This window comes from Bombus pascuorum, chromosome 8, assembly GCF_905332965.1.
Source record: "Bombus pascuorum chromosome 8, iyBomPasc1.1, whole genome shotgun sequence".
In the NCBI taxonomy this organism is placed as follows: Eukaryota; Metazoa; Arthropoda; class Insecta; order Hymenoptera; family Apidae; genus Bombus; species Bombus pascuorum.
Window position 1 is genome coordinate 443,570 of NC_083495.1, and position 13,095 is coordinate 456,664.

The 13,095-nt window shown below is 29.8% G+C and overlaps 1 protein-coding gene across 9 annotated transcripts in view; it reads right to left on the reverse strand.

The window, feature by feature from the left end:
* Positions 1-13,095, reverse strand: part of LOC132909708 (protein scalloped) — a 326,958-nt gene that overhangs the window by 192,641 nt on the left and 121,222 nt on the right. For 4 of the 9 annotated variants that reach the window (XM_060964674.1, XM_060964676.1, XM_060964673.1 and 1 more), the window contains one exon: positions 4,571-4,651. The exons of 3 other annotated variants lie outside the window; for them this stretch is intronic. In XM_060964674.1, coding sequence (XP_060820657.1) covers positions 4,571-4,607 — 37 coding nt within the window. In that variant the 5' untranslated portion in view covers positions 4,608-4,651. Of the gene's footprint in view, positions 1-4,101; positions 4,193-4,570; positions 4,652-13,095 lie in introns of those variants that run through there. 2 more of the 9 variants (XM_060964678.1, XM_060964679.1) reach the window with 2 other exon arrangements.

A 13,095-nucleotide genomic window follows, 5' to 3' on the forward strand; every position in this document is an offset into this window, starting at 1 on the left:
CATATACAGAATATCCCACACGCAATTTGAGGCAAGCTATAGCCCTGAAACGGTAGATACGAGAAGAAAATAATCTCATTTGGCAAGATTAAATTGTTTCGAATGATGTCTGACGTTTCAAATATTTAAAAACCATCTCTATTTTTTCAAATAGATTTATACAATTTTTAGTACTTTTTAATATATATATATATCTTTTAATACAGATCTTTGCATTCCCTATAGGAATGTATTATAAAGTATTTAGATCGAAAATTGATTAGCTTAAAGGCATATCGACTTTAATTTTACAGAACTTATCATATGAAAAACAAAGAAAGACGCAGTACTTTTATATTCATATTTCCCTTGTCTCTCATACACTCAATCCGACGATATTTAAATTGAATTGTATTTTAAACTTGTATTTCAGATGCAAGTTTCCTTATACTTTAATATAGAAAATAAAAAAACGCATCGATTGATCTATAAAAAAATTTATAAGTCTATTTAAAAAATAGAGATGACCTTACAATTTTAAAAATACCATCACTTTCAGAATAAATATATATGCTAGATCATGTATTATTCGAAACTGTTTAATTTTGTCCTAAAATTTATTTTTTATGTTTCACTGTGTTTCAGAACTGAAGTTAGCCCTAGTTACATAGGATAACTTGTATATAAACTTATTGTCCTTATATCGCACAAAAGAATTTGTTAATACTAATGATTTATAACTTGTGACTTGTAAAATTTCATCAATAATATTAGCAGAATTATGTGGAAGAGGTCGTCTTAACACTTGCTTTCTTATGCGATTGCGTTATGCATTTATCATAGTATAGACAACAAACAATCGTACACACGCGATCATCTAAATATCCCAACAAACGCGATTTAATAAATCTACAAACTGTCATCGCCTTCTCGTACCGACAATGCAATTTCATTAATAACGTGATGTTCAACGCGTCGACCGATCGACCGAAACTCAAAACCGATCTCGTTAAACCGATACCTAAATACCGTGAACAAAACCAATCGGGGGAAAATAAAAAAATAAAAAAAAAAGAAAAAAAAAAGGAAGAAAGAAAACCAACAAAACACGAGAGTATAATAGGATAAAGCGCGCTCGACGGAACCGGCATTCAATCTCTATCGCCCGAAAAATAACCCCATCTACTATTTATAAACACGCAAAAACTGAGAATAAAAATAGAAAAATAAAGAAAAAAAAGAAAATAAAAGCAAAACAAAATTCACGTATATATACAATGAATTTTATATAAAAAGTTTGGAATGTGTTGGTCAATCGAGCAGAGGGTGGCAGAATGTGAAAAAGCGACGCTTCTTCTTTGACAAATATATGTTTAATCTTTCTTTTTTTGTTCGTAGTAAATAAACTGTGCGTTTGTATGCGCTAATGCAAAATTTGAATGTGCACAAATCCACAAAATTCACATAATACGCAAGGATATATGAAATATACAATGTGTAGTACTCGTTATAATATTTAATAGATTACAACATTCTCCACCGAGATTCCATTCTTTTAATTATGTTCCAAAAATATGAAGTTACATATATATTCTCAGTTTAGCATAACTGTTCCAAAGTATACAATGACGAACTAATCTCAGATATATCGTACGCCAAATGATTAAGAGGAAAAGCAGACTACCATGCAAATACTTTCGTTACTCCCTGTAATTCTCTCAATTTGCAACTTTGATATGTCCAATACACACGTGAAAAGAGCTAAAACCGCAATCGGCGCGGCAACGGTGCCAATGATAAAATCCCTCTCCGACGCAAACTGCATCGCGTACCGCAGTTCTGTTCGGCTGCATCAGCCAACCGATAGCTAAACACCGGTGCGCGGATCTTGTTCGTGAAAGTAACGGGCCTGCCGGATCGTTTATATTTTTCAATGCAACCACGGTTCTCTCGGTTGGCCGGGTTTATGATTTTGCTTAATTAATGGTCGCCTCCCCCGTGGCCTCCGCCGCAGTCCATCCCTTCAACTCTCTATCGTCCAACGTTAACCCCTCTTCTCTATTCACTATTTTCCCCACCATTGCCAACGCCTCCCCACCCATGCCAGAACGACCAGCAACAACCTGGTGGCCATTAGCCTGCACGGATTGCGCAATTTCGGGAAATTGCGAAGTAATTCGCGGTTGCGGCCAGTCTCGCTCTGGAGGAAGGAGAGAGAGGAGAGAAGAGAGAGGAGAGGAGAGAGAGAGAGAGAGAAAGAGAGAGGAAGAGAGAGAGAGAGAGAGAGAGAGAGAGAGATTCTGGGAAAGCACGGCAGGTTTGAGGTTTTGTTGAATAGATATACAGAGTGTCGATATGTTTTCGAATGATTGATTTGGTTGGTTAAAAAACGAAAGAAAGTTGGGGTAAAAGAAGACAATACAGCTGGAGATCCACCACAAAACTAAGCTGTGCTGTGTCGAGTTCAAAAATATTTGGTTCTAGAAATACACGAAGTTTACGGTTCCACAATTTCCACCAACAATGTTCTATCTATTTCGTATTCATCTATTTCATTCTTATACAGCACAGCTTACAATTAGCTTAGTTTTTGACGGAAACGGTTTCGTATATTACGTGTTGAAGCAGATATTTTTAAACCCATCATAGCATAGTATAGCCTAGTTTAGTTTTTCCGGCGGATACCCGACTTCAACTTTTTAAGACTTTAACTTTTATACAGAATCCTAAGGCAAAAAAAGGACTCTTGGACAAAAAAAGGAAATTGCACAGAAATTTTATTTAAAACTACAAATGCCCTGGATAAGTTTTGACCACGTAGTGACTAGATCAATACATGCTTCTTCCTATGCGTCTATTAAACGTGTGTTAGTGATATCTGTGACTAAACGAAATCGAGAGATATATTGTGAATCGCTATGCTTGGAGTTATCTTAATATTTTGAAGTGGAATGGAAACATCTCATATGCTTATAAATATAAGCACTAAGAGGTGGGACACTTTTCATCCCTCTATGTCCCAAAAAGTTAAGAAAATCGTTCGAAGTTAGTCTCTTATTTATTGTTGTGGAATTTAAGATAGTTTGGGAAGATAGAGTTAACTTATCCTTAAATTGCCAAACGTAACTTTACACGGAATAATTCGTTATATGATGCATAAATGCTATGATCATAGAGGAAGTACAGTTGGTCACGGAAGAATTCGACTGCTTGTAGAAATTTTTTATGAGTATATTCTGTGTCTTATATGGAAACATTTTGAAATTTCATTAGCACTGCAACGAAACTACGATGTTCGTATGGTTTGAAACAAATTTGAAAATGTACAGAGAAGCTACAAGATACTGCAAGTGTATAAGTGTATATAATTTATATATAAACAGTCACACACAATTATCAATTTTATTAACATCAATATGTATTCAATAGATGTGAGCTGACGACCGTATTAAAAGAAATGATTTTTGACCAAATTTCATAAGCGCGTATTTGCGGAAATTTTATACAAGCAGAAAGAAGATTTAGTGAGAGTTACAACTAACAAAACTAGAATTTATGATACTTGAAATTAGTGCTACAATATTATATAATCACATCACTCAAAATTTCACAAAAAGAATTATATGTCTTTTATTTGCAAATATTTGCTTGCGCGTTATCCTTGATTTCTATATATGCTTAAAGAAAGATATCACGTATAGAAATATTTATTATGTAAAAATTGAATACCAACTTCCTCGTATTTCATTCTAATTTCCTATATTCACATTAACTGATTATGCTACTTTGTTATATAAAATATCTCATTATCAAATTCATTATATAGAAAATATTAAATATAACAAAATTTTAAATCAAGTTAAATCAAGTTATGGTTACATTCGAATCGAATCAATAACACGATTGTTTTCTCGATTAGAAAAATTTGATCTATAATACTTAAGAATATATGAATTCTACGAAATTGTCTAAATATGTTAAATTTTTAGTTACATAAAATTATTATTATCCATTTACTAGGTTTACGTTTCAAACACTTCCATTTATAAAAATCAAACACGTGACACGTGCCTTGAAAAAATACGTGAGAGAAAAACCATATAGATGAGTTTGATGACCTACCTCGTGCGAATTGCATTTAGAAATTCATCCAGCCTCCTAGAAGAAATTCACCGTCCGCCACGTGTATCGCGAAAATGTTTTACGCAATAAGCTACGAATACAGTCAAATATTTGACATATTAAAGCATAGTACTATACCAACTCAAAAAAGAAAAAAGAAGCCCGAATAGAAAGATTTATTAAAACTATCAAACTTGAATAAATAAAGGAAAAATTATATAAATTAAGGCTATTTCTGTCAGCAAATTACTAAAATAAAAACTTCAATCCTCATCTAGTGTGTCAACAACACTTTTCATTTACCATCACCACTATTTTAATTAAAAAAGAGAAAAGAGAAAAAAGAAAGGAAGAAAAAATAGTTACAGCAAAAAGAGTAACAAATCGTAAAATAACGTAATAACCGCGATCAATGGCGAGCTATTTAAAAAGAAGGGGGGAAAAATAAAAAAAGAAATGGCTACAATACCGATGCTATTCTGAGTACTGAGTTCCCAGTCTTTCATGAGGATTTCTCGGGCAGGTCAGGATGACGGCGACGTGGGTGCACCTATAATGCAGACAGTGAGATCGTACATGTAGAATTACAGTTGTAGATATCAGAGGAATCATGCGGTTGTTGAATATTCGGAAATTGTGTTGCACTGTGGTCGTCAAATGTTCGTCAAACTTTATGAAATAATTAATACTTCTTCGAATTTCAGCTATTGCAATTATAGTAATATTCGTACTTTTTGGTCTAAAATGTGTATCGTACAGGATGTTGAAAAGAGCATCGACTAAATTTTACAAACATTTTACAAACATGTAAAACATGTAACAAATATATATATACACACACACACACACACCCATATATATATATATGGAATGGATGGGTGGTGCATATGAATAGATGTTCTTTGTGTGTTTTTGTAGTTTGAGTTTGGCACGATAATTAATTATTAGAGCGATCATTAAGTTTTGGTTTACTATAAACTATCAGACACATCACAAAAAGAAATATTTCCTAGAAATTATGTATATTTAGTATTAAAAAGATTTGATGGATAATCATCAAATGAATGAATAGTCATGAATGGATCGTGAATATTTATGCAAATTCATGATCTTATAAACATAATTAAAAATATAAATAGAAAATTGTTTAATCTAGTAAATATTTTAAAGCATAGTATATTTTAGGTATTTTGTATATTCTGTATATTCTTGTTATTACTGTGCATTTGGTACTTCGAAATTTCTCATAAATGCATAGAAATCCGCAGTCTAATCATGAATAATCAAAATATTCACGTGCGCTGTCTAAAATAAATAAAATTGGGAAGAGTAATATAAAACATACTTTGTTCCAGCTCGACAATTTTTCAATGCCTGATTTATTTTGGAAGAAACTATAAGTGAAGAAATTATAGCAGCTCTGTACCAAGAATTTTCGAACTGTAGAAATCACATATACGATATTTTGAAGTGTCACGTATAAAGCTACGTGTATAAAATTTTATTAAAAAAGGCGACATTTATAAAATTTATAATAATTATATAGGCAAAATAATGAAATGCTCTTCTGCAATCATCAATTCCTCGTTTTATGGTTAACATTAAATATAAACAGTTTTTTTTTTATTAACTCCTAGGCAAAAATGACTTACATATAGATACGTTTGTTACAAAATCTTATTTCTGTTTTGACAAATAATTTTTGTTTTTGAAATCTATGCTTCTTTCATAATTCTATAAGATTATAAAATTATGGATAGATTATAGAATATGATTGGTTTAAGCCTTGATATCCAGGAATGTTTAGATTAGTATAACTTTGTAAATTGTGGAATTAGATCTGTTAATTTTTATAGATAATTTTGAATTCGTAATTGAATATCTCATCAGATTGGTCAAAACATTCGTATCTCAATTATTAAAAATTGGTAATAATATAATTAGCAATTACAAGTTTTTTATAAATTGGTATAAATATAAAAAACATTTAATAATTAATATTTAAAAAATGGAATATTTAAATAATTTGTGAGAGCTCATAGCATTTGAATAAAATTATAATGTTTTACAGCAAATATAAATGGAACAAAGTGAAAAAGTAGTATTAACTAATCAATTGATTCCAGTAATCTAATTTCAAGAAATTAAGCATTCATAACAGCGATAATCGCATTCAGGTGATAGATTGAGTTATATGCTGAAAATGATGCATCATTAGAATTCATGAAGGATTTGATGCATAATTGACAAAAAGTAAAAGTGTACTCTGTTTATCTTATTAATATATTCAAATATGTGTTTATATTTGTGTGTGTATATATATATATATATAAATATAATAATATATATAATATATAAATATATATAAATATAAATATATACATATATATATGTATATATTTAATTTTAGAACATGTGTTAAAATGAGTCATTAGTCAGTATAATTAATGTAAAATAGCACTATTTAGAATCTATTAAATTTATTTAGGAGTTGTACCTGAACGATTTCACCTTCTATACATAAAATGTGACAAGGGTTCTGTAAAAGTGAAATACTTTGCCACTATATATATTCGGTTACCATTTTAATATCAGAATAATGCGTCAAATACTTGAATAACATTAAATACCGCAAAGCAACCGTAAGTGCAACGTTCGTGATGTATCGAAGAAAAATACCATGAACGCGATAAATTATTACACTAAGTCGACTCGACACGACATAATGCAATAATAACAACAATAATAACAGCTTGCAAACGCGAGTAGGATTTTCTTGCGCTCGTCACGAAGGACCGGACGTCCTGACTTTCACGCGGACTCTATAGTGAAATCGGCTTATTAAGGTGCGTTTAGACCAGACAAGCGAATGTTTCGTCGTTTGGTGATTGTTCGTCGAACATTCGAATATAATTCCTTATGAAAAAGTAAGAAAAGAATACTTATATATTTTTCGTACAGAGCTTACTTTTTGAGAAATTTGAGTATAAAAATCTATCAAGTATACTTAAACTGAAGGTAGCTCATTCTGGCCTGGACAGGAATAAATAATCGGCAGGAGGTTATTCTACGTATGAAAATAAGTCGAAAATGGAGAATAACATACAAAGCGTCACAAGACTCTTTGTTATGAAAAAAATAAGTTATCATATACGGGCCAACTTTGAACTTACATGTTCAAACTGTTGTTATGTATGTGAATATGAAACTTTTAAAGGAAAAAGTTTATTTCATATTTTTTACCTATTTGTGCATATAAAATTACCTTCTGCTGATTTTTTACTGATACCTAGCCGATAATTAATCAAATACAAGCATACTTGGTAAATTTTCGGTTTCCTTGAAAACTAAGCCTTTTTACTTTTTCATAAGGAATCATCTCACGCCCGGTTGTATATATATTCAGTCACACCCAGTATAAGAGTGTACTTATAATTACAATGTTCTTCATCAGATATTGTTGTCACGAGTCCGAGTAACGACTGAACTGGAAATAACTACATACATATTAAACATTTTAGATGTTCCATCTAATCTCTACGAACGGTCGTACGGACACGTCATGAAGAAGCTCTTTTGATATAAAAAAGTTTACGAACAGATTGCTCGATGTTCATTTGCATCAAACGAGGACGAACGAATGTCCCTGCTCTCGTTTTACGTTCTTATCCCTTTGGTTTAAACGCACCTTTACTTACAATCCGCTCATAAGCGAGCGGGCGACTCGTGGTTACGCTCGCTCGCATCTTCGGAAAGCGTGGAGACGAGGAGCTAGCGAATGAGTTAGTATTAAGAGCAATATAACCGTGCACACGCTTTTCCATATCGAGACCGACATTATGTAACGTGATTGTCTTGAATCACGTCGTTAGAGTGCTATCAAACCGCGTCACAGGATTTTATGGCAAACCGCCTTACAAGAATGATTCTTTGTCTGTGAAGCTTCGAAATAATTATACATATATTTATATATATATATATATTATATATTATTAAACACGCACGCGCGCGCACATACACACACATACGATATGTACACAAGGTATTTTGCTGCACATTTGATTCAGAAGAATTTTATGTTGTACTGTGAAGGTGAATTTTATTTCATTTTACTTAAAATACGTTACGTTAGATTAAACACGAATAATTTTTCATTTGCAGATTTTTGGAATGATTAGAAGTAAGTAGAACGTATTTGTCTAAATATTCGACTCCGAATACTTTGAATTTGTGTTTGAAAAATGGATTTTATTTAATTTCACTTAGGTTAGGTTATATTAAGTTAAATTGGAACGATTTTAAAAAGCGTAACTTTAAAACGATGGGAAATTTTTATCTAGATTGTGGGCTTTCTGGTGTGAGTAAAAATTTGGTTGTTTTGGATTAAATTTGAGTTATATTTGGATTAGGTTACGTTGAATTGGTGTGCAACATTAGAGTAATTTGAAACTGTTTCAAGCTTCGAAAGTTTTGAATTGTAACTACAGAGTTTTGGCTCGTTTTGCGAATATGGGTTTGTTTGCTTCTGTATTGATATTTTAATACGAATTTGACGAAAGTGTTTTTATATGTCGTTTAACGTTGCTTCTTCGTTAATTGTAAAAAGTTTGACACTATAAGAAAATAAATTTCACAGTTTGAAGAATGACTGTGCTTTTAAATTAGAATTGTGAACCTAATTAAGGTATCTTATCAAGCTCAAATATTTTCCAAAACCGCTTATGACATGGTCGTGGTAAGAAATTGACTTTTATTTACATGATTCTTAGAATAAGAAACAAAGATGGTTTAAAAACTGCAAAGTTTAGGTTATGTAATCATTACAGCAAATGAGTGATGTATTAATAATATAATAATAATGATTACCATAGAAATTGTGATCCAATGTTAGTAAAGTGTAGTATTACAAATACCTCTATTGTCATTAGCTATTTTATTAAAAGTGAAAATTTTATATTTTTATTATAATTCAGAATTCTTGCATTCGTATTAAGCTTCATAATATAATATTCGTTTTTGTTTTCTTAACAAAATATCAAAGATTGTCACTTATATATGTATTTATATGGGTTATTTCATGAAATATTATTTTGTTCCATACGTATTCTTGAAATTACTTTATCATAATAAACAAAGCCCGTGAAAAAAGTTTCCCGAATTAATCAATAAACAAGTAAATATTTCAATAAATCATCAAATGTCATAAAACCAAATGAAACAATAATAATTTCTGTTGAGCCATGAAAGAAGTGATAAGAATTTGGTAGGTATATTAATAAACAATGTGTTAATAAACACTCATTCGTTTATTTTCCCTTCACTCTTATTTTGTAGAATAGAAGCGATATTTGATAAAATATCCTGTAAATACCTGTAAATACATATAATTTCGAATATGTTTTTTATAAACAACGTTTTTCTATAAATCGAACACAACAATATACATAATAAAAGGTTAAAGTATTCTCATGACAGAAATGAGATTATTATGCAATAAAAAGAAGAAAAATTTTTGTAGATAAATAATAAATCATAACCTCATTACTAGACTGCAGATTTTTATAAATTTATGGGAAATGTGAAAGCGCAAAAATGCACAAAATGCACATAATATATACAAAAATATGTATATGAAATAACCAAAGCGTAGCATTTGTTATGATATTTAATAGGTAAAACAAATTCCTATCTAGATTTCATTATCTCAATTATATTCGTAAAATTATGAATTTGTATAAATATTCACACTCTATTCATTACTACAAAAAAATGTCAAAAGACAACTTATTCATTTCAGACAACTATTCTTTATTTACATGTATAAGTTATTTACAAAACACAGTATATTATCCCAAAAGTCACGTAACAAAGACGCTAAATTATCGATCCTAAATCTACATAGAGCGTAACAATTGGATCCATTATTAGCATTTTTGAGATTAATCCCATGTTACGTAAGCAGAGGCGTCGATTCCTCGTGATATTCGTAGGCGATTTGTTTCCTGGTGATATTCGAATCACCGAAAAACATAAAATTGTCTCCAAACGACGAAATAAGCGGAATTCGAGACGATTTTCATGCTCGTAAATCGAGCGACAAGAAGGAAGTCGGCGTGTATTTCACGATATAAAAATAGATCGACATACCTTTCGTATCTTCAAAAGTTTCCCGTTTTCTTTAAAAGTTGATTTGTTGGATTTTCAAAAATTTTAGCAGAACAGATCTTAGCAAACTTATATGTTAGAAAAAACGAGTTAAATTTCTATTTGAAGTAAATAAAAGTGTTCCGAAAATGCGTTCGGAAATAAAACATAATTTTGTACACTTATTTTACTAAATATTAACTGTTCATGTTTCCTTTAAATATTCGATCGAAAAAGTGAGATAAATTTCTATTTGGAGTAAATAAAGCGAAATTATATTAAACAAACGCTATTTTTAAATAATATATAATAATTATATTTTAATTTCAAGTATTTTCTAAATATTGGCTAAAATAAGCAAGTTAAATTCCTATCGGAAGTAAACAAAATAGAATTATATTAAAATTAAACACATTTTTGTATTCAACTGTTTACCATTATTTAAATATTTGATTAAAAATTTTGTCTAAGATGCAATATCAGTTAAAAAAGTGTGATTAAATCAAATTCATAGTTAAATAATTCACTCAGAAAGCATCAAAAAAAACATAACTGCCAAATTTTGTACGATGATGTGCAAATAAAAAGCAAAACGATCATTTTAATAAATTGTAAACGAAGTGTTAATTGAATCCGTAATGCAAGCACGTTTTTATAAAAAACGCTTTTCACGGGAAATCGTTCGCTTCGGTTGGCATCATATTTTGAATATTTTTATATTTTTTATATTTTTTTCCAATATGGTATCTTGATTATAAAAATATGTTTTCGCCGGAACTGAGGAAATTCTATGAAAAACATTCCAAACGTGGCCTGCGTGCATGCAAAACGGCTGAAAATTTTTTATTATTCGTTCGAGTGCTCGCGTCTCATTGATATTCCTTCGCGATTGTAAAATCTGTTACAGGTCATTAAAACTGATTAAAATAAACTTTATTTTTTTCGAGAACGTGTCATATGTAAATTTTGATTTGTACACACAGGAAGATTAAAAAAAAAGATTCAGAATTTTCGGGTAGATAGTAAGTCGCCAAATTATATTTCAATGATTTTACTTTGATCATTGATAACATTTCAGTTTGTAATACGATCTTAAAAATTATTTTAATCATTAATAAATAAACTAAGAATATTTATGTTTTTATCGGAAATTTAAAAGTGCAAAAATGTACAGAATATACATAATATACAAGAATATACAAAATATTCAAAGTAACGTATGTATTAAAATATTTAGTGATTGAAACAAGCGTGCAAGTAGTTTATATTTAGGGATAATAACACATATAGCTCCAATATAATTTCTTCTTTTATTACATTCATAAAAATATAAAATGACATAAATATCCCCATTTTATTAATACGTAATATATAAAGACTTAATTGAAATTAGTTCTGACGTTCATTTTAAGAACTAGTCTCTAAGAATGAATTATTACATCCAAAGAATCGAAAATTTGTGAAACGAATTAATTTATCTTCCCTAATTAACAAATAAAATATCACTTATTACAAAAATGTACAGTCACTCTCATCAATATTTGGACTTTAAACACTTTCAAAAACAGAATAATCTCTCCAAAATTAGGTCAAACGACACGAGTCCACCTGAGAAACGAGAAGAACCAGTCTACTAAATGAGGTATAAAAACATATAGGAAAATTTAGGATTGGTCAGAACTGCGAAAAGAAAATAGTAAAGGTCATCCTTTATGTCTACACATATGTACTAAGAACTTTATTGAAATCAGTTGATGGGGGAACAAGCTACAGACATCGAAAGATGTAAGAATTAGATTTACAGTTAGAGATCCAATATCGTGCAAAACTGAGATTTTCTTTAATCGTCAATCAACATCTTTAACCGTTTGTAGCTCATAGCAACGTCATCTGACCAAGAAGAAACCTTGAACATGTATACAAGTGACACGAATCCACAGAACGTTTTGTTTAAACCTTCGCCACAGACTCTAATAAATAATATATCAAACAATCAAGATGAGCCATAATTAAAGTTATTAAAGTATTCAGAGATGAATTATATAATAAAATCATACATTTAAGGAGCTTAACTAGTCACATTTGTCTTGTTTATCATTTGTGTTACGCTTCTACGAGTATAAAAAGAGGAAATACTTATTTCAAGCAGCTTCTTGTTTTTGATAATTAATCGTAACAAATCTTGACAGGTATATATTACGAAAAAAACTCTACACCACTTGTAACAGTAATTCTAACGGACACGTTCATTAGTCATCTCATGAAACTTTTGAACTTAGTGCAACTTAACAAATGCACGGGCCATCTAATTTTAAATTATTCTAAATATAATATACTTCGCAAAAAATACAAATTAATCAAAGATAATATAGAAGACAAGAAAATTTATGAATTGTTAATGTCTATGAAGAAAACCAAATTAATATACTTAATCTTAGTGTTTCGTACATAATATGTTCTTTTATGGTATAAAGAAAGAATAAAGAAGGATAAAGAATAAGAAAGAAGTAATAATATTTATATAATAATTATTATTACTTATAATAATTATTACATAATCCGAAATTCAGAATTAATGTTGATAAAGTAAGATAATTATATCCAAATGCCAAAGTTACGATTAAACAATCTAACAAATTACAATCTTGTTTAAATTTCTATTTTATACTTTATTTGTATACAAAATTTTATTAAATTCTTAACAACTTTTTGATACTGAACTACACAAGAATTTCACTACCATACTATTAAAATAGACGTATTTAAAATGTATAAAAATATCGATTTATATAAAAAAAAGAAGAATAAAGAAAAAGAAATATGCACAATCATCATAAAATAAGAATCTAT